Source organism: Psammomys obesus, unplaced genomic scaffold (assembly GCF_907164565.1).
Source record: "Psammomys obesus unplaced genomic scaffold, mPsaObe1.curated_primary_1811, whole genome shotgun sequence".
Lineage (NCBI taxonomy): Eukaryota > Metazoa > Chordata > Mammalia > Rodentia > Muridae > Psammomys > Psammomys obesus.
Genome location: NW_026596051.1, coordinates 13,851,314 through 13,873,141, shown reverse-complemented (window position 1 = coordinate 13,873,141; position 21,828 = coordinate 13,851,314). Strand labels below are relative to the sequence as shown.

Here is a 21,828-nt window from a genome sequence, read left to right as displayed (position 1 = left end):
TGTCTTACCGGCAACATGATAATCTCCTCAAGGAGATTCAGGCCTTCCAGTGAGGTGTCTGGCTCAGGTTAGCTACATTGCTCTACAGGCTGAGACATGGGTATCTAGTTTCCTTTCTCCATATGTTGAAGCCCAACTGTCCCAGCACTATTCACTGAGAAAAACCTCCTTTCCCAGCGTGTACTTTGGGTGCCTCTGTCAACACTCAGGAGCTTAGGGGTTATTTCTGGCTCCTCCGTTCTATTCCATGGGTCTGTCTCTCTTTATTGTTGTGTCAGCGTGATGTTTTTTGGTTTGTTTGGTTTTGTTTTTTTTTTTTTTTTTTTTCTTTTTCTGTTCCTGTGGCTCTATGGTGTGCTTTGAAATGAAGTATTGTGAGGTCTCTCAGGCTTCGACTATTCCAGAGTCTTTCCTGATTCCCCATCTTTTTAAACTTTTTTTTTTTTTTTGTGAAGAGCATCTTAAAATTTGTATTGAGTGGATCAAATGTATATATATTATTCTTATTTTTGTAATACAGCCCTTTTCACAATATTACTACGGCCAACCCAAACATAAGGAGGGCTATAAAATACTGTTATAGGATTAATATCCCTTCCCAATGAGAAACATTCCACAACTTAGACATAACGGAGCAGGGTGAAACGGGGAAGGGAGAGTGGGGAGGGATAGCTCCCATTCCCGACCTTTGAAAATGCCGTGTGGAAACTACACTGTCGAAGCTTCCTACAGTGTCTGCACCTCTGTAAAAGCTTAGATGGAGTACCCTGTAATAGGGACAGTGTCCCTCACAGACACCGTAGGCTAGCAAAAAAAAAGCCCAGTGCCAAGCGGACTCCCTCCTCTGAAATTGCTGGCTACCGCCATTGCTTTTTTACCTCCAGAACTTGACGGGAAGACCTTTCTGCTGAAGACACCACTTATTTGTCCATAAAACGTTGAGAAATCAACCTGTGGCCTGTATCATTTCCATTTTCTATTGCATCTGACTTGCTTCTTGTGTCATTCAACCCATTGAGAAGATTGTCGCAGTAAATAAAAAGGGATGTTGGGCTATATATTATTTGTTGTTATTTTTAGCCCTATAATCATCGTGGTGGTGTTATTTAACCCGCTATCACAAACAATAAGGCACAAACACCTGTTAAATTTTATAATTGTCTGTTTACCATGGGCTGGGCAGATATTTCTACCTATGCTGTCTCAATGACCTCACCATCCACCTTCCGGCCCCATCCAGTGCCTTAACCACCTCATCTGGACTATCTTCCATCCATAACCCAAGATACTTGCTTATATTTTTCATCTTGGTGTTTTCTCCATCCACACCACTCTTGGAGTCCTTCCTTCTGGCTCACATGGTTCCTTCTCCACACTAACCCATCGTGGCATCCTCCTGCCTCCTCTCTTCCCATCTGTCTCTTTCCCATGATTCTCCCTGTCCTCAAAAGCCTGGAAACCTTAGCCATGCCCACACCATTCTGCCCAACCAATCAGGTATAATGTCTTAGGCAGGTTTTCACAACAAGGATAGGTATAGCCAGGCAGTAACCAGATTTTGAGGGCTAGCTTTAGCATCAAAACACCAGCATCAAATCAAACCCAACAAAAGATGTGTATCTTTTGAAGCAGTTGAGAATGAGTTTTTTTTTTTCTGATTTCTTTTTCAATATTTAGTTATTGGTATATCAGAAAGCTACTGATTTTTATATATTGATTTTGTATCCTGACACTTTCTGAAAGTGCTCTCATATATAAAGATTTCTGGTGGAATAAAAATATCTTTTAAGTGGACAATCATTGGTCTGCAAATTGAAATGATTTAAACTCTTCTCCTGTCTTTAGTCCTGTATGTCTTTGGCTTGTTACATTATTCTATCTAAAATTCAAGCAAAATCAAACAAAGTGGTTGTTGGCTGTAGAGAAATACACACAGATTTCCCCATTTTGTATAATGTTGGCTGTAGGTTGTTCAAATGCAGTCTTTATTATGTTGAGGTATGTTCTTTCAGGGCTTTTATCATGAGGGAGGTTGAACTTTGACAAGGGGCTGTATTGATCAAGATGATCATGTGATTTCTGCCTGTGGGTACCTTGAACTGTATTAATTGCATTTGTTGATTTGTGTATGTTGAACCATCCAGCATAGCTGAAATGAAATTAACTCAATAATTGTGTATGGGATTTTAATATGTCATTGATTTTGTTTTGCAAGGATTTTATTGAGAAATTTTGTGTCTTGGGTCATGAGGAAAATTGATAATTTTGATTGTTTGTTCATGTGCTTGTTTTTATTTTCTCTCTGGTTTTGATGGCGTATACCAAGCATACGCCATCAGTAGTTTTCTCTCCACTTTGTGTTTATGCACAGCATGAGGCCAGTGTGATAGTCTTATTTGACTGTTTGGTAGATTATGAATAGATTCAGCCCACCCCTGTCCTTCCCATTGCTGAGACACCCTGTTTTGTTTTGAGTATTTTCCCAGTATTTAAATGCAATTTTTACAGTGCTTGCCGGCACTGTTACTAAAATTCACACACACACACACCCGTTCACTGAAACACAGCTGCAGACATCTTTAAGCCCTCATTCCACCTTGCTTACTTCACAGCTTTAACATGAGGCCTAAGATCTGAACCAGGAGCCCAACCTCCAGACTCCTGGGTTCATCCTGGGATCCCCTGGTTTCCCAGCAGTCACAACTGACCTCTGGGCACTTCACCTCAGCTCAGCTTAGTGATGCCCACACATGTCTGGCCTGAGTGACCACCTGCTGAGAGACTTTTCGTGAACTCTGTCAGCCTCTCGACTCACTGTCAGTTTGTTCATGGTCGTGGCTTAATGGCTTAATGTTAGTAGGTCATGTAGGTCTAATGATTTTGCGTGTCTTCTAGATTTTCAGCAATATAGATTTCCAAAGTATTTGCTGATCGTCCTGTATTTTATTGGTATCTATTGCAATGTTACATTTTATCACCTCTGGTTTTTAAGAATTTGGGTTTCTTCCTATTTCTGCAATATTTGCCTACTGGCTTGTCAATAGTGCTCATTACTTCAAAGAAACAATCCTGTTTCATGGGTTCTTAGTGGCATTTTCATCTCAATTTCATTAGCTTATGTCCTAATCTTCATTTCTCCTTTTCAGCTGCTGGTTGGGGTGTTTTGTTACTGTTCTCCTAAAATGTACAGGTCCAAATCAGTCAAATTATTTTATATATAAAATGAAAACAGATCCGTATACTGTGACATTTGAACTGTGTTTATTGCTATATTTTCAAATTAAGGTTTTGCCCCCAAAGATACCTCAAATTTTTACTTCATCCTGTATATATTGAGGTGGCTTGATATTTAAAATTGTTATCTCTCAAAACAAAATCAAATTTAGCACCTACCTGATTCCTGTGAGTGCCCACTTTTTATGTAGCAGTCCCCGTGAACGTGGCACTCATCTCTGAGTACTTATGTCTGTCTGTTTCAGGTTTTCCCTTTTAAGTTTATAGCTCATGCCTAGTTGACACACTCCTAGTCTCTGGGATTACATTCTGTCCTATAAGTAGAATTTGCTTTTTGAATTTGTTTATTTTCTTGTATGCATTACAGGTGTTGTTCCTGCATGTTTTTGTGTGCCAGGTGTGTGCAGTGCCAATGGGAACCAGAAGAGGGAGCTAGAGTTGCAGGTGGTGTGAGCCACCATGTTGGGGCTGGGAATCAAACTTGGGTCCTTTGCAAAACCAACAAGTGTTCTTACCTGCTGAGCCATCTCTCCGATCCCCATAACTAGTTTCCCCCAGTTTTTGCCTGATGAGCTCTTTTGTTTTGCTGGACCTTTTCTGTAAAGCTTTGCATATGCTCAGACACAGCTCTTGGTCTGCAAACTCATGCTCCTATATTTGCCAATTTTAAGAATGACTCTGACTTTCCTTGTCCTTACCCAGTACTCTGTAATGTTTCTACAAGTAGTAAATGGACTCAGATGGAGAGGAGCTGGAGCGCCACCAAAGTGCTGTTTAAGCTTTATCAAGAGTTGTACTAGAAAACGTTGGTATTTATGAATTTTTCAAAGGAATGTTCCTGACACGTGCGAGAAAGAAGCAAAGAAAAGCGAGAGGGAAACATGGATGCTTAGAGAGCCTGTGACCACCCCGGTATTTGAGAAGTTCCCTCCAGAAGCTGCTGGTCTGCTGCGGGTGAAGGGCGGCCCCCATCTGACTGAACTGGATCAGGCTGAAAGAAGGTAAAACCTGCCAATCCTGTATTTCCTGTGAAGAAGAGCTAGCAGAGAGTTATTTTCCGAAATAAAGCAGAGCAGTCACCTGCGTTCAGAACACCCGTACCCTGCTGGCAGACAGATGCAGACGCGTGACTGACAGCTGAGTTTAATAAGGAGCCATCAATGAAGCCAGACAGTACACAGGATATTCCTGTCCTTGGAGACTTTTTTCTTCTCCAAGAAGTGGGTGACAACCAGTAAAAAGGGATGTGAACTCTAAGAGCATTTTTTCCTTTTAAAATGAAGCTTTTTAGAAGATATTTGCTTGAGGATAAAAATGGTCCAGTATAGGAAACACTGAATGCAAAGGAAACTTTTGTATGACAAAGTATTTGAAATCTTGATACATTATATCTGGCTAATAGTAGACTCCCATTTGACCTTGTTTACACACACACACACACACACACACACACACACACACAGAGAGAGAGAGAGAGAGACAGAGACAGAGACAGACAGTGACAGAGACAGAGATAGAAACAGAGACTAGACAGAGACTGTTCATGTTAAATGGATCCGAAATGGAATGCTACTATATTTGCCAGTTGGAATGATGACATAAAACTAAGCTGTGGGGCTGGAGAGATGACTCAGTGGTTACAAGTGACCTCTTCTGTGAGGGACCCGGGCTGGGTTCCCAGGGGCCACAGAGGCAGCTGCAGCAGCCTGTAACTCCAGCTCTGGGGTATCAGATGCCTTCCCGTGACCTCCTTGGATGACTGCACTGCACCCGTGCAAATACACACACACACACACACACACACACACACACACAATTTAAAAATCAAACGTTAGAAAGGAGGCTGTAACACAAAGTTTGTAGTGTTATAAAATAACAGAGTATTACGACCCTGAGCCTGCTGAGAACCTGACTATCCTCGGTGTGTTCCAAAGCGCTCATCGTGGCTAGCCGTCTGCTCGTGAGCTCGAGGTCTCTGGGTCTAAAGGTTGTTCACATTCTGGAGATGAGCAAAGTTTCCTTGTGTGCAGCTGCGATCGCTAAGTAAACTGTTAACTATGGCAGAGATTACCAGCCTCCACTCGTACAACAGCACCAACAGTGCTGTGGGTCTGCTAAGAGCAGAGCGAGTGTGAAAGGGGTGATGAGCTGATGAAGACACGTGCGGGAGAATTCTGAAAATGTAACTTCATTTTATTGGAGGTAGAATGACAAATTTGCCTATAGAGAGAGTTCTAAATTCTGTTAGTTTATCCATGTTCTTCATATTTTGATGAAGGTGTTGAACCCAGGGCCTCGTGTCTAAGCAGGCACTGTACCTCCGAGCTCCATCCCATCAGACAGTCTAAGCCACGAAGACTGACCTTGGAATCACTCTATAGTGCAGCCGGGTTCAGAACTTATGGCCTTTGCACAGACTCCTGCACAGCTGAATCTGAGGCCATGCAGAGCTCAGCCTTTTGTTTAAGTGCAAAACTCTGAAGTTACTGTTTGTAATTATAACCAAAAAGATATACAAACGTGGATTCATCTGCTGTTCTATCACTTTATAGTACATACTGTTTTCACAGCGAGTTGTCGCATGCGGCATTTACAATTTAGACAATATGGCCCAACCCCAGAAGTTCTGAGGTTTACCTCTGAGTTGCTCGGCTTGCTTTGTGCACTCACGGTGGCTGGCCCTTCCTTTCCTCTGCAATTCCTTTACAGATTGTCTAGAATATTATCACACAGATTGCGAGGGGAAGAGTGCTCAGGGCCATGGGCCCCAGCTGCGCAGTAGGTAGAGCAGCTGCCTCAGCTGTAAGGAGGGCTTTCTCTGTGTGGGAGAAGTGGCTCCGTGGGTCAGAGGTCCCAGGTCTGAGCTCCAGCTCTGAGGGCACAGGTGGAGATGTGTATGCAGGCTAAAACCCTCATGCACTTTAAAGAAAGTAGTCAGTATTCAAAAGGGGGTGTGATTTCCGAGGAGAACCTAAGTAATTTTTTTTTCTAAATGAGTTTCAGTGTCTGTAATTCTGATTTTGTCTTTTCATGACAATAAGAATGAAACCTCATGGTATAATGCTAACTTTACCTTTACTTGGATCTAAATATAATTCTTCATGGCAATATCAGTCGTGCTCTGGTTTCATTTCTGTTGCTAAGATAAAATACCCAGGCAACAAGTGACACAGGGGAGAAAGGGTTGATTTAGCTCACAGTTCCGGCCACAGCCCACCACACTGTCATATCCACAGCCAAGAGCAGAGAGAAAGGCATGCATGGGCCTTGAATTCAGCTCCCTCTCTACACATCTCTATAGGTCAGGATCCGCTGCACAGGAACGGTGCCCCCCACACACACAGGCTTCCCACCTCACTTAACTAACCTACCATCAAGACTGTCTGCTATGGACATGACCTCGGGACACCCTGATCTAAAACTCCCTAAGATTCTCTTCTCAGCTGATTCCTGGTTGAGTCAAGTTGATCATTAGAACTCTCGAAAGTGCTGTTATTCTTTGTCCCTTAAGTTTAACATCTGTTTGCAGTGGAATCCACTTTACAGGAAATGATTGTGCTTTAACTCTCATGGACACATGAAGTAAATTACAACTGCAGAGATGGTTATATAAAAAAGACAGAGCTTGTGTTTTTTACATTTAACATTTGCCTAAACAGATTTTATTTTATTCTTTTAAGGCTGACAACGAAACAAGCTAAAGAAAAGCAGGAGGTACTGTAAACAAATTGTCGGGAACACAGTTTGATTGGTTGTAGGACTAAAGCAGACCCCGGGGGGTGGGGGGACTGGGCTACAGGCCAAGTGACACCATACAGGGAGGGGGGGCACAGCTGCCACAGCTGCCATCAGTGTCACCTTAACGCTGAGCAGGAAGGACGTGAACCTGCAGCCTCCCACTGCCCATCCCAGAACTGCCCGCCCCTACCCGCCGCCACCGTGGGGGGTCCTCGAGAGAGCAGTGTCTGTCCTATAGAGACAGCTGTGGCAAGAAAGATTTTGGAATCAGCAGCATTTTATCACAGGAAAACAAGAGTTTCATCCAGAGGATTGCCCAAGGGCAATGTTTCTGTGTGCCAGGCTGCTAAAACCAGTAACCTCAGGAAGCCATTTCTCCCTGAAGGCGATGGAGACTGTGGAGTTTGATGCTGGGGGGAGGGGGCCATGACAGATGCAGATTCTCAGGTCCTGGTGGTTTCAGGTCAGGACACTGGGTGAGATACACAGGAGATCTTACCCATTCTACACATTGCTCGTGTCCCAGGGTCATTCCCACAATCCACCTGCAAAACGAGCAGAATCACGAGCCTGGGTTTGGGGCAAGAATGAGTTAGAGAATGTTCCCAGTCAGATGAGCAAGGCTGGCAAAGGCCCCAAGTCAGGCAAAGGTTTCCAGGGTTCCCAGTTTCTACATCTGGGGACCCTGTGGGCATCCACTTCAGTACCCCAGCCCCCGGTGCAGGAATTAGTGATGAGGGGTGCTGAGAGCCAGGGCAGAGGGGCAATCTGCCAAGTGAGACCAAGTGAGACCAAGTCTGGAGCTGTTCTGCTGGCCATGGCCCTGTAGGGGCCTCCTGGCCTGAGACACAGAGCAAGGCAAAAAAGAGGATGAGGAAAATCAAAGGAGCCCCGAAGTAGCCACCCCAAAGTCCATCCTGTTGAAACTTCAGCACAGATGCCCAGAGATCCCCAAAGCAGGGACAGCAAAGAGTAAAAGAGTGTGTTCACAGCTGTGTGGGCCCAGCTGGGAGGCCAGGTAAAGGCAGGCTCGCCTCTCCACACTTCCCCTTTTAGTCTAACGCCTCCAAGACAGGAACCTGGAACCCCAGCAGCAGCCAAGGGGAACAGCCACGGAGCCACCCCGGCTTGCCGTTTGCCTGCTCCCCAGACAACCAGAAAGAACCGCTTCCCTGTATACTGCGAGGCTGCAGTTATTTAGACCCAATCCTAACTTGTAATAAATACCTAAGTCAGCAGACACGGTGGAGTTAGTCCTGGTGCTCAGGGAGGCAGAGGCAGGCACATCTTTGTGAGTTCGAGGCCAACATGGTCTACAAAGCAAGTTCCAGGATAGTGAGGGCTACACAGGGAAACCCTGTCTTGGGGGGAAGAAAAGAATACTTAAGTTGACTTTCTTTTTTTTTTTTTTTTCTTTTTTTTTTTTAATAAGTGTCTGGGGTTGCTGAGGTGGCTCAGTAAGCAGTACTTGTCAAAAAGCCAGGTGGCCAGGTTAACTCCCTGGAACCCACCTACATACAGAGGGAGGGAGAGAACATACTTCAGGGTCGTCCGCTCACCCCACAAGCACTGTGTGGCAGCTTTATTGTGCTACATACAAGAATAAATACTTTTAATTAAAGCATAACTGCAAGCAACTGTTAATGTTAGTCTTAGCAATAAGTAAAAGTATCAAAACATTATTTTATAAAGACATATTGTCAAAGACAGTATGATGTTGTGTCATCTGAAATATAGAGGTAAGGTAAAAAAAAAAACTTTTATAAAAGTATGTTTTGAAAAAGAAATTAAGAAACAGGAGACATTGATGAGACCTGATAGGCTAGGGTCAGATAGAAGGGGAGGAGGACCTCTCCTATCCGGTGGACTAGGGGAGGGACATGGGGGAGAAGAGGGAAGGTGGGTGGGACGGGGGGGGGGAGAAGAGGGAAGGGGCTACAGCCTGGATACAAAGTGAATAAATTGTAATTCATTCATTCATTAAAAAAGAAACAGGAGACATAAGGGCTAGGTATGATGGCCCACACCTTTAATCCTAGAGGCAGACAGATCTCTGGGAGTTCAAGGCCAGCTATGAAACCTTGTCTCAAAATTAACTATTAATAAACAGGAGATCTTAATCGGGGCATCATTTGACAAAATCAGTTTTATCTCACATTTCTACTTACTCGTTTTATCTAAGTTTTAGACCACCACTTCGGTGCATTTATTAATGCTTTATAAATTCGGGGGGACGTTTTGAACTCGTGCTGTTTTACAGACAGAAACCCAAGTAAATGAAATGGAAGACGCTAACTGCGGGAGTCAGCCTTCTGTGACAGCCTCAGGCAGCGGTGAGTTGCCTCGCCCTTGCCCAGAGTCCATCTACTGCTAAGCAAGCACCGCGAAGGGGCGAAAGGGCGCGTGCAAGCGCCCCGCGGACAGAGGAACTGCTGCGCGTGCGTGGGGCCTCCGTTGGCCTCCCTCAGGCCTGACTCAGAAATCGCTGAAATCGTTCTGGGCCTGAGCTTAGGCCGTACTAGACGGAGAGCTGCTCCACGCTCCCAGCCGAAAGCTTCGCGGCCCCTGCTGCACCCAACGCCAGGGGCTTTTCTGAGGCCTGGTTCATCCCACCTCCAACTCCGCCTGGGGAACCTCCATCCACTCTGCCACTAGAATGGCCTATTTTGAAAATTCACCCAGCTGTCAGTTCTCACTGCTAAAAGCTCCCTCTCCCTGGCTCCTCTAGTTTTTTGTGCGTCTGTCCTCTGCCCACTACTCCTTAGACATTTGTTACTGTAACAGAACCTTGTGTTTTCAGCAACTCTGAGGTCTTCCTGGCCAAAAATAAATTACGTGTATGTAAAGTGTGCCACGTGCCTGCATGTTTAAACACGAAACCACCACCATTGCCTCCCTGTCTTAGGTTCCTCCCCTGTTAACAGGCTACTAATTCATCTTGCCAAGTACTTGTATCATTTTCCACCCACATTACCGTTATATGAGTTATAATGTCCAGTTCCTCTGTGTTTTTACTATAGTATTATCATGGGCATTTTCATTCCCACCATTCTAGCAAGTGGCTTTTATATATATCAGTGTCTTTAAAAAAGACAATATTTTAATAATTCTTTGAGAATTTCATATGATATAGTTTGGTCATCTTGCCCACCTTCCCCAGCACCTCCCATAGCCACCCTCCCCTTCACTCCCCCCAGAGTTTTGCCCCCTGCCCCATGGAGGCCAGTGTGTTGCCCAGTTAGACTTGAGAGTGGGGCCTGCCCCGGCTTTGTGGACAACCTACCAGGGATCCCATCCTTAACCCGCTTCTGGTACCGGGATTTTTTTTTCTGCCTTGAGCTCGTACAGGCCTTCTGCATGCTCTAACAACCAAATGTGACTCATATGCGTAACTGCCCTGGCATGTCTGAAAAATGCTGTGGCCTTGATGTTAGCCACACCTCTGCCTCTTAGAATTTTCCAGCCCCTCTTCCTCTAAGATCCCTGAGCTTTGGGGGAAGGGTGTGAGATGTATGTCCCATTTGGAGCCGAGCATTCCACAGTCTCTTCTTCTCCACACACTGACTATTTGAGAGTCTGTATTCATCAGCATCTACTGCCAGGAGAAGCGTCTCTGATGAGGGCTGAGAGACCTTCTGATTTACATGTAGAGCAAAATAATAGCATTGGGTTCTTCCCTAGGGCCTACAAAGTATCTAGCCCCAGATTCTTGGCCCCTTTAACAGTGCCAGGAACGGACTCCACCTCATGCCGCAGACCTTAGAAAATGGCTAGTCCTGTGACATTCCCAGCACTGTTTCGCCAGTGGGCATATCTTGTCCGGCATCTGCTGCAGTTTGCAGGGTCCGCAGCTGGGTGACACTGGTGACCATTTTGTCCTCCAGTAGCACGCATAGCACCTCCCAGCACGAAAGCTGGCCAGTGGGGGTGAGGTTTCCACGTGAGTACCAGCTTGATTTTTCCCCTGTTCTCTTACTCAAGTTCGTGTGGTGTTCAACAGTCGGGTCTTAATGTCAAGCTCTGGAGGGTAATCAAGAGTATTGACTATAGAGTGTAACATGACCCCATTGGCCAACAATTCAAGAAAGAGATAACCCATTCCCGATACCAGGGTTTTTAAACACAACGTTAAGCTGCTTTCCATGTGTTTATTTCCCATTTGTATGATGTATGTGTGTGTCTGTGTCTGTGTGTGTGTTTCTGGGAATTAAACCTAGGCCGTGTGTGTGTGTGTGTGTGTGTGTGTGTGTGTGTGTGTGTGTTTCTGGGAATTAAACCTATGCCTTGTGCATGCCAGGCACAGGGCGTACCACTGAGCTGTATCTCTAGCTCTCTGGTTACTTTGCCACTTTGAAAGAGTTTCGGTAAGTTTCTCGGCTGACCTTGAATTCCCCGTGTGGCTTGGGTATGAAATGGCTTTTACCACTCCTGTCCCTCAATCTGTTGGGTAGCTGGATTATAGCCCAGTGCCCTGGGTGTTCTGGTTTCCTTTTCCATCACTGTGATAACCCACACAAATGAAAGCAACCTGGGTTTATTTCAGCCCACACTTCTAGGTCACAATCCAACATTGAGGCAAGGCCAAGGCAAGGTACCTGGAGTCAGGAACCATGGAAGAGCCATGTTGCTGACTCACTCACCGGCTCTCATGGGCTCATACCCAGCGAGCTTCTTTTATTCAGCTGGGATGGTGTGACTGATTCAGGCTGTGTCTTCCCGATTCAATTAGCAGTCAAGGCCACCCCCACAGATGGCCACAGGCCAATCTGGTTGCTGAGGTTCCCTCTTCCCAGCTGACTTTGGGCTGTGTGAAGTTGACAATAGAAACTAGCAACAGAGTAGGCCTGAGCTGTATTTCTCCTTTAATAAACTACTGTCTTTTTTTTTATGCTTTTGCCAATATTTATTAAATTTTAATCATTATTGCCAATATTTGTTAAATTTTAATCATTAAATTCCAGTTTGAGTTCTTTATCGTCAGGGAACACATTTCTCACTACTTGACTTGGTAATCCTGTGGGGGTTTATGTTTATTTTAGCATGAAAATATTTTGGCTATCTTGGTTTTCTTGTTGTTTCGATGAAATGAAATCAGTACCTGTTACAGCATCTTGGATGAAAGTAGATTGCAATGAAATAATGGCTTCCAACTCATCCTCCATTTCTCAGTGTAGCTTGTTCCTCTTTGGGACAATCTACTTCGAGCCCATTTTAGATCCATTTTCATGGGTGGTCATAGAACTGTTTGCTTACAGTATCTATCTGAATATATAATACTCATTTTGTATCTTTTCTCCCCTAGATTTGAAACTAAACAAAAGCAAGGTACCAAGGTTTTCTAGAATAACAGAATTTATAGAATGAATATATTTATATAAAGGGGACTTATTAGAATGGCTTGGAGGCTGTGGTCCAGCTAGTCCAACAATGGCTGTCTAACCAAGGAAAGGCCCTAGAATCCAGTAGTTGTTCAGTCCATGAGGCTGGATCTCTCAGCTGGCCTTCAGCATACGCCAGAATCCCAGAGAAATGGGCTCTAATGGGGGGGGAGGGAGTTGGGGTGAGACCCAGAGGAAGGCGGCAATGAGCTAGAAAGCTTCCTTCTTCTGTGTCTTTTATATGGGCTGCCAACAGAAGGTGTGGCCTAGATTAAAGGTGGATCTTCCCATCCCAGAAGATGTGGATCAAAGGCTTCCCACCTTTGATCTGGATTAGAAGTAGAGCTTTCCATTTCAAATGATGAATTAAGAAAAAAAAAAATTTCCCCACAGGTGTGCCCTGCCATTTGGGTCTTAATTCCAAGACCCAAATGGTTGTTGACTAAATCGACAACCAAGTAGGCATCACACAAGGTTTCATTTGTTTTATCTGCAGAATCTAACACTGTGTTCTCTGTTACAGGCATATAGTGCTTATTGTTCAGTGTGTAAATGATTGCTTGACTGTGGAAAAGTAGTCTCTATGTACAAAATATGCTCATGTCTAATTTATTTTCATGCTATTCTCTCTCATACAGGTTCCAGTAGCCTGTGGAAACTCTGGGACATGACTCATTCATATGAAAGACTAATAGAACTTAAAAATAGCCACTATGAACTACTCACAAAAAAACTTGAAAAGATGGAAAATAAAGCTGGTGGAGTGCAGAGAGAACAAACAGAAATTAAAAAAATAAAATCCTGGTTACAGCATAAAGAAATGGAATGGGAAGAACTCTGCACTTGGAGGCATGATATCTTAGTTGGATTTTTATTTTTATTTTATATGTGTGTCTGCCTATATGTATGTCTGTATACTTCCTTCATGCAGTGGCCCAGAGACCAGAAGAGAGGGGGTCAGATTGCCCAGAACTAGAGTTTCGGGTGACTGTGAGCCACCTGTTTGGATGCTAGCAATCCAAACCAGGTTCTCACAAGAGCAGCCAGTGCTTTTAACCGCTGAGCCATTTCTCTAGCCCCATGACATCTTAATTTTAAAGAAACATTTGAACTCATCATATTGTATTATAGATAGGCAGTGGGATTTGTTTGTTTGTTTGTTTGTTTGTTTGTGGTTTTTGGTTTTTGGTTTTTGGAAAAACGGTTTCTCTGTGTAGGCTTGGTTGTCACTCTGTAGACCAGGCTGGCCTCAAGCTCACGGAGATCCACCTGCCTCTCCCTCCCTGTGCTGGGATTACAGGCGTGTGCCACTGTGCCTCAGCTCAATGGGATTTTTTTAACCTGCTGATTTATGGTTTAGTATTCTAGGAGAAAAAACATTTCCTTTCTTTTTTTGAGTGTGGAATTATTGGGGAAAGTGTCACACCTCATTTGCATATGATGAGTATTTTAAATAAGTAAATTCATAGTCCTCAAGACTGGAATTTGAATGGCTGTGCTGAGTCCACTTAGGAATGAGAACTTGGGATCATTTCTTTATTTTTTGGTTGCAGTCAATGCTACAAGAAACACCATTGGGACTTTGTTTTCTGAATTTCTAAATATTTTTAAAACATCATCCATATACAATTATTTGTTTGAAGTAGAGGAATCTTTTTTAAGCTTGGATCACTACATCTTACTTTTTTTTTTTTAATATTGACTTATAGCTCCATCCAAAGAGTAAGAAAGGATTATTATCTCTCAACTCAAGGATTCCTAAACTTATACAATTATTTCATTTAATTAATTACTCATTTACATTGCCAGGGACCCTACAACAGCGGTCATGAAGGACAAGCCTCCTGCTGATGAGCTAGACCCCATCTGTACTTTTGTTACCACAAATGAAGTAAAAAGGAGATAACAATCACTAGTTCATTTATCCCACATGTGTCTTTCATACACTGATAAAATTAATTCAGATTTCTATGTTAAAGAACAACTCATTGCTATTAAATGATCAGATCATATATTGTTCACAAAAGACTGTTATGCTTCTTCTGTAATAAATAATATTGAGATATGCTCAAAGTGTTATGAACAAACATGATAAGAGATAACATAGCAGATTCATCCTTGTGATCTTGGTTTCGGCTACAGACAGACCCTACTGTGAACATCTGGAGGTGCCCCTCTCCACTGCGAATCATTGGGCACATCTGGAACACATGGTGGTGATGAACTTTTATTTTATTTCAGGTCAATTTATTCAATTGTTTGGGAGGATATTAAATCAAGAAGATTATTTGTGAGTATAACGAAATCCCAATGAACATTGTTTTTCCTAAAAAATGGGTTGTAATGTGTTTTAATACTTCAGATTCCCCTTGAAGCAAGATGAGAAGCAAGAAAATGCTGAGTTTTTGTTTCAGCAAAAGAAGATGCAGTTAAAAAGGGAAAAAGAACAATATGGTGAAACTGTGGACTGGACTCAACACCCTGGAATCAGGACCATGGTTGGAGAAGTAAAGGCCATAGAAAATGATTTGAGACAGGTAAGTTAGTTGTGAGTAAATTTCATATTTCTAAGAGCTTAATAGGTGTTAGTTGGATCCCTTCAGTTCTGTGTATGTCTTCAGGTAAATTCACGTGACCAACAGGAGGTGCTCAGGAAACAAAGGCTATTACTTGCCAGTTCAGTACTATGAAAACATGAAGGTGTGCAGTTACACAAACTTGAGACACGCGCCTTGTCACTAGACGGTGTAATCTTCAGGACACTGTGATGGATCAACACCTTTGTTGACCTCCATGTTACACCATCCACTCCTGATTTACTTAGGAGAAAGGTTAAACTGAGGCATTAATAGCTAAGTCTGAGAATTACAAATCTAGGCATCTTACAGTGCTCTCCACGTGTTTTCTGATGAAGAACTAGAAGGTCACTGGAGCTTAGCCAGCTGCTAAACTCTAAATGACCTTAAATGGTCGTTTTAATTCATTTAATTGTTTTTTAAATTCATTTAATTTTATTTTATGTGCATTGATATGAGGGTGTCAGATCACCTGGAACTGGAGTTAAAGACAGTTGTGGATGACCATATGGGTGCTGGGAATTGAACTCAGGAACTTTGAAAGAGCAGACTGTGCTCTCAGCCACTGAGCCATCTCTCCAGCCCCCATTGAGTGTTTTATGTTAAAGCAGGGCTGTCATTATTTGGATCTGTACTGGGTCTTGTTTTATGTTTTCTGAGGTAGCAGTATTACCCATGCCTGTCTCTACAGCTGCTTTTGCTCCTTGACAAATTTGCTTATTTGTGCAGTTAAAGTGATTTGTGTGGGTAACCGCCCTCGAGAAGGTCACTCGCCTTCAGCGGTTTGTTTTAGGGCTTTGTGGCGATGCCTAAGGGGTGTGGGAACCCTTAATGAAGTCAGAGCCCTGACTGCAGGCTTCTCAAGGACAAAATGTAACGTCTTATAAGTTAGGGTTGGGGCAAATCACCTTTGCAGTAAGATTTAATGGTAACCACACAAAGCACTAAGCTGCCTGAGGCATTTTCCAGTCTGTACTGGATGTACTTGGAAAAGGCAGAGAATTTGAGCCTTAGATGCAGATCATGTGCGTGTCTGAAGAGAGGCTGTGGCAATGTTGCATTGAGTAATTTGCTTCTGATGCAGAACCAAGGCTGGTCTTGAGTTCCTGACCATCCTGCTTCCATTTTCCAAGTTACAGCAATGTTCTCAGTTTAACTCTGTCTGTCTGTCCGGGTCATGACATTCATAATAAGCTAATGCAAAGAAAAGGCCTTCAGTGTTTTCCTTAGAAATCTGCTATCTACAGACAGTACATTCTCTACTTTGGGACAGTGACTTGACTTCCCTCATGTGCTATTAAGGAGATTGATGTGCTAGTTTAATGCTTCAACGACTGTAGAGTGAGGAAAAATAAAGCCAGCAGAGTCCCACTTCCCAGGAACAGCCCCTCCTTTAAGAAGGCTCAGACTGTGTGAGCCTTCTTAAGACTTCTCAGACTGTGCACAGCAATGAAAAGCCATGATATTCTGTAATATACAGCAGACACTCCTCCACTGTCACCTCCTCAGCCCTAGAGCTATACAGCTTATTTTATTAATTTCAAAATAACTTGTGCAGAAATGCCAATATAGTTTTATTCAAAATGTGTTTTAGATCATTTTTCGAAATAAAACCTTTTTATTCTTAGAAGAATTTCATACATGCATGACATGCATTTTGATCATGTTTGCCTCCCCCTCCTAACTCCTCTAACTCCCATTCCATCCAGCCTCACATCCTCCATTTAAAAACAACTCCCCAAGTCCCTCTGTGCTGCCCACACGCTCTCGGACGTGGAGCGGTTCACCTCGGCCCCGGCCAATGATGTACGCTCAGCCCACAAGCTTCTACCCACTCCCCGGAGGTTTAAGTAGCCGTAGATGCCCTCGATTAAACAAACTGTCTCACCGACTGTTTCCTGAGCACCCGGCACTGCGCCCTCCTGCTCCTGCCCCGGCTACGCTTCTCTTCCCCCAGTGCAGCCTGATGCACAGCATACCTGGACACCGGGGCAGCAGAAGCAGACATGGGCCGGCACACCTGGATGGCTAACCCTTACCAGCTTTCCGGCCCCACTTTCCCAGTGAGCCTGGGGAGAGGTGGGGCGTAACATAGAAGCCCCATTCGTGACTCCGTAGTCCCGTGACTCTAATTAACAGCACTTCGGCCAGCCGTGGGTTTTTTGCATCAGTGGCCGTCCACTGCAGAAAGAAACTTCTCTAATGAGGGTTAAGAACCGCACTAATCTGCACATACAAAGATACACACTTCAAGCCAGGTTGATCCTGTGTCCACTCCGCAGAACAGTAGTTGCAGGCCCGCCCCTTGGGTCCATGGCCCCCCCAGCCGTGGGTTCTTGGCTAGATTTACAGTGCTGGGCACGAGTTTTCTCCTGAAGGCCAGGCTTTATCGCCACTCAGGGAGCAGTTGGTTACACCATACGCTCATGGCACCATTGCACGTGGACATAACTTACCACACAAATCATTTTTGTAGCTCATGGGGTGCACAGCTGGGTAAGAAGTCTGTTGGTAGATCTTTCCCCCAGCAGCCTACATAGCACCTCAGGATGTACACGAGTTGCCATGGAGGTGCTGGAAACTAAACCCAAGGTCCTCTGCAAAAGCAGCAAAGGGTTTTTTTTTTTTTTTTACTACTGAGCCATCTCTCCAGCCCCATCTATTATTTTCTTAATGTTAATTTTTGAAGTCCAGATTTAACAGGTCAGGAAAACTGAGGAAGGGGTGTGTGTGTGGAGATGGTGATTAATCACTCACCAGACTTTTCTCTGAGGGAGTGAAACTTAATTTTCTGGGACTAGCAAGAAACTCTCTGGGGCCATCAAAAAGGGGAGGGACACAGACACATATACACAGACACATACATACTACATACATACACACATACATGCATGCATACACACAGAGAGACACACATACATAACATGCATACATACACACAGAGAGACAGACACACAGGGGATGAAGCAAGCTTCTACAAGCTGTAACTTTACACATATATATACATACATATACATACATACATACATACATACATACATACATACATACATATATTTGATAGATGGAGCAAAGCAACAACTTTATTTTTCTCTTAGCCTTTTTGTACCACCTAAGACAAAAATTCTCTATGTAAGAAAAAAGATTACCCCATAGCCATGTGGAAAACGGTTTATGTTTCCTTCACTTTTAATAGATAGTTTTGTTATGTATAATAATCTGGATTGGTGGTTTGGGGATTTCAGAACTTGGAATGTGTCTTTCCAAACACATCTAGCTTTAAATTTTTCTATTAAATAATCAACTGTCATTCTAGTGGGCCTGCCTTCATAAGTTATTTGACTCTTCATTCTTGGAGTTTTCCATACCTTCCCTTTATTCTGTATTTTTGATGTTTTAACTTTAATATGTCATGGGGAATTTTCTAGGATTGAGAAATTTGCTTCTATGACTTTATTGAAAATATTCTCTACACCTTCCCTATGGTATTCTTTTTCCTTTATGCCCATTATTATAATGTTGGGCCTTTTAACCACGTTCCAAAATTCTCCCATTTGATTCTTTTTTTTTAAAGTTCTCACTGACCTTTACAGAGTCATCCAATTCCTCTACCTTGTCTTCTAATCCTGACACTCTTGTTTTCTACATGATTCATTCTGTTGGTGAGAATTCCCTTTGATTTTTAATTTTTTTTTATTTTCAGAACATTTAAGCTTGTATATTTTTTAATCAATTGTCTTTATTGAGTTAATCTTCGTATCTTAAATGGAGTTCAACAGTTCATTCAGATCGTTGTTATTTTGTGGTGTATTTCTATCCTCTATGAATTGTTTAAGCGCTTATAATAATTCTCTTGAATTCCTTGTCTGCAAGTCACTCTCACTGGAGTTCATTGCATGAAACCAGTGATCAGTTATTAGAGGAAGCACGCTGTGGCAGCTTCTGTGTTTCTTGTGTCTGCATACTGGGACTTGCACATCTGAAGTAGTTTGTTAAGCCTCTCTCTCTCTCTCTCTCTCTCTCCCTCCCTCCTTCCCTCCCTCTCTCTCTCAATCACCATTATTCTTTTAGTGTAAGCATGCAAAGTGTTCAGGAGAGGGTTAAGCTGTAAAAGGATGGTGACATATTCTTTTGTGGGACTGGTATTGAGGACTGCAGTTTCCATTCCTAGTTTTCCTTTGGAAATCTGCTACTGTCTGCCGGGACAGACACAATCCAAGCATCAGCAACTCCTGGATGGTCCTCTCCTCCACAGCCTCTGCTATAGCCCTACCCTGCGTCACCCTTGGCCTTATGTAAAAGACTGCTTTCACTGGCATAATAGCTGTGTGAAATAGTCAGATTTCATTAGAACATAAAGTATAATCAAAATACTAATGTTAATAGCAAATATTGAGTACAGCTTCTCATGTGCCAAAATGATGTGTGTGTGCGTGTGCTTGTGTGTGTGTGTGTGTGTACTTCCTGGATACTCCCCAGTCTAATCAGCCTGACACTGCTGTGTGGTAATCACTGTGTCATTAACTCTGTCCTACAGATGAAGACACCAAGGTGTGAAAAGTTGGCTGACCCAAGTTCACATCACCCCTAAATGACTGAGCTGAAACCCAGACCATTATGGCAGCTGTGGAAAGCCAGTCTCACTTTTTATCTCATTTTGCTTTATGGGTCATTTTTTTTTTTGTCTTATTGGTCTTTAGGTTGTTGTTTATTTTGATTTATGTTTTTTGTGAGAGGGGTGTTTCTTGGTTTTTTGTTTTGTTTGTTTTAAGGAGATAGAAAAAGAACATCAAGTTGGGTGGGTAGGGTAGTGGAGAGAATCTGGAAGAAAATGGAGAAGGGAATAAAACATAACCGAAATACATTGTATGAAAAAAATAGTATTTTTCAATTAAAAAAAAAGAAGTTTAAGACCTGAAGAAGCTAAGTAACAGGGAGGACCCTAAAGAGGATGCTTAGTTCTCATTCAGAAGGGCAAATAGAAGAAACACCTGCTGTGACCGAGGAGAGGGAACAGGAAGGGAGCTTCCCATAGATGTCCTCTGAAAGACTCCACCCAGCAGAGGATCGAAGCAGATGCTGTGACTCACAGCCAAACTTTGAACAGAGTGCAGGGAGCTTATGGAAGGGGGTGTGTGTTGGGGGTGGGGGTCGGAGAGGACAGGAGCTCCACAAGGAGACCAACAGACCCAACAAATCTGGCCCAGGGGGGCCTGTGGACACTGACGCACAGAGAGGACCCAGGCCCCCTGCTCAGATACAGCCAATGAGCAGCTCAGTCTCCTGGTGGGTGACCTAGTAAGGGGAGCAGGGGCTGTTTCTTACATAAACTCTGTTGCCTGCTCTTTGATCACCTCCCCCAGAGGAGGTTGCCTTCCCAGGCCACAGAGGAAGAGGATGCGGGTCAGTTGGTAAAGGAGGAGGGCTCCCCTTTCTGAGGACTAGGAAATAGGGATAGGGGAAAGGGAGGGGGAGGGAGTGTGAGACCAGGAGGAGACAAGGGAGGGAGATATGATTGGGATGTGAAATGAATAAATTAATTTTAAAACTTTTAAAAAGAAAGATTGTATACCTAAAAGCTTGCTACAAAGTAGGATGATAAAATTTAAATAATTGCCCCAAAATGTAGTTTAAAAATACTGTCTCTCAGATCATTTCTTAAAGCATCTAATTATCACCTAAAATAGCATGTTAATTTTTGTCATCACTGGCATATCTCCGTGATCATTCATATATGTATACATAAAATCCGTTTTTTTCTTAAGTGATAGGTTTTGAGGTGTTTCTGGAAATTCAGACACACAAATCCCCACATTTTACCAGCTCTGTCAATGTGTACATCCAACAAGATGTCCCTCCGCGCACCGCGAACATCAGCTAACTTTTCTGCTGCTGCAGGCAGTGCTGTCTTAGGTACGGTGGAGATCAAAGTCCTGCCGTAGCAGCTCAGTTAACTCTACAGTTAGAGAATAGACGCCTCCGTAGACGATGTCCAGGCGAATGGGCTCAGCCGCGTTCTAACAGAGTCCGGGCAGGACAGTGGGCGCGCCTGAATGATACTAACAGCTTGGTTTTTCATTGCTCACTTTCGTTTCAGGGAGCCCAGGGCCAGCTCGCCCAGAGTCCTCAGAAGACTCAGGCCAGCCTGCAAGCCAGCCTGCAAAGGTATGAGCTAGAGTGGCACACAAAGCGCGGCGAGTTTCCTAAGAGGGTAGTACAGACATTCCACCAGTCGCGGTACTGAATACCCCTCCGTGAAACCAGGAAATCCTTTCAGCGTTATGATCGTTGAAATGGTCTGTGTGTGAAAGGGGAAGTTTGTTGGTCCCAAACCCTGCCAAAAAATAAATGTATAATTTTTTTTACACTGTTATGTACACTGTCCACAAAACATGGCAGGAAAAAAATGAAACTTTCCAAACCACCTGCTTTTCAATTGTTAAAAATGAAGTGATTCTTTCAGATGTTAGTTCAGAAATTGTGATAATGTTTTTTAAAAGTGTATACTGGAATCATTATCAAATACATTTTAGGCTTGAGGTTCGACTTTCCAAGTTAAAAATTACACTGAAAGAGCAATCAGCAAAAATTGAACAGATCCAGAATGAGCTGCTGCGCGATGATTTGGTGAGTCTTGCTTCCTCTGCTGTACTAAAACTCTTTTCTCCCTCTTGGGGGGTTTATGGGAATATTTTAGGATCTATGAAAAGTGGCATTGATTAAAAACATCTGCTGTGTCTGGGCACGGTGGCACACACTTGAATCCCAGCATTCAGGAGGCCAAGCCAGATGGATCTCTGTGAGTTCCAGATCAGCCAAGGCTACCCCATGGAGACTGTGTTTGCTCTACATGGTGTGTGTGTGTGTGTGTGTGTGTGTGTGTGTGTGTGTGTGTGTGTGTG

At 43.4% G+C, this 21,828-nt stretch overlaps 1 protein-coding gene across 1 annotated transcript in view; it reads left to right on the top strand.

The window, feature by feature from the left end:
• The window catches only part of LOC129688969 (ankyrin repeat domain-containing protein 26-like), a 95,488-nt gene that overhangs the window by 62,514 nt on the left and 11,146 nt on the right, over positions 1-21,828 (top strand). The window contains exons 21-28 of the mRNA XM_055624047.1: positions 4,065-4,235; positions 6,915-6,948; positions 9,233-9,305; positions 12,989-13,199; positions 14,713-14,887; positions 17,217-17,222; positions 21,024-21,091; positions 21,460-21,553. Of these exons, the coding sequence (XP_055480022.1) occupies positions 4,065-4,235; positions 6,915-6,948; positions 9,233-9,305; positions 12,989-13,199; positions 14,713-14,887; positions 17,217-17,222; positions 21,024-21,091; positions 21,460-21,553 (832 nt within the window). The remainder of the gene's footprint in view (positions 1-4,064; positions 4,236-6,914; positions 6,949-9,232; positions 9,306-12,988; positions 13,200-14,712; positions 14,888-17,216; positions 17,223-21,023; positions 21,092-21,459; positions 21,554-21,828) is intronic.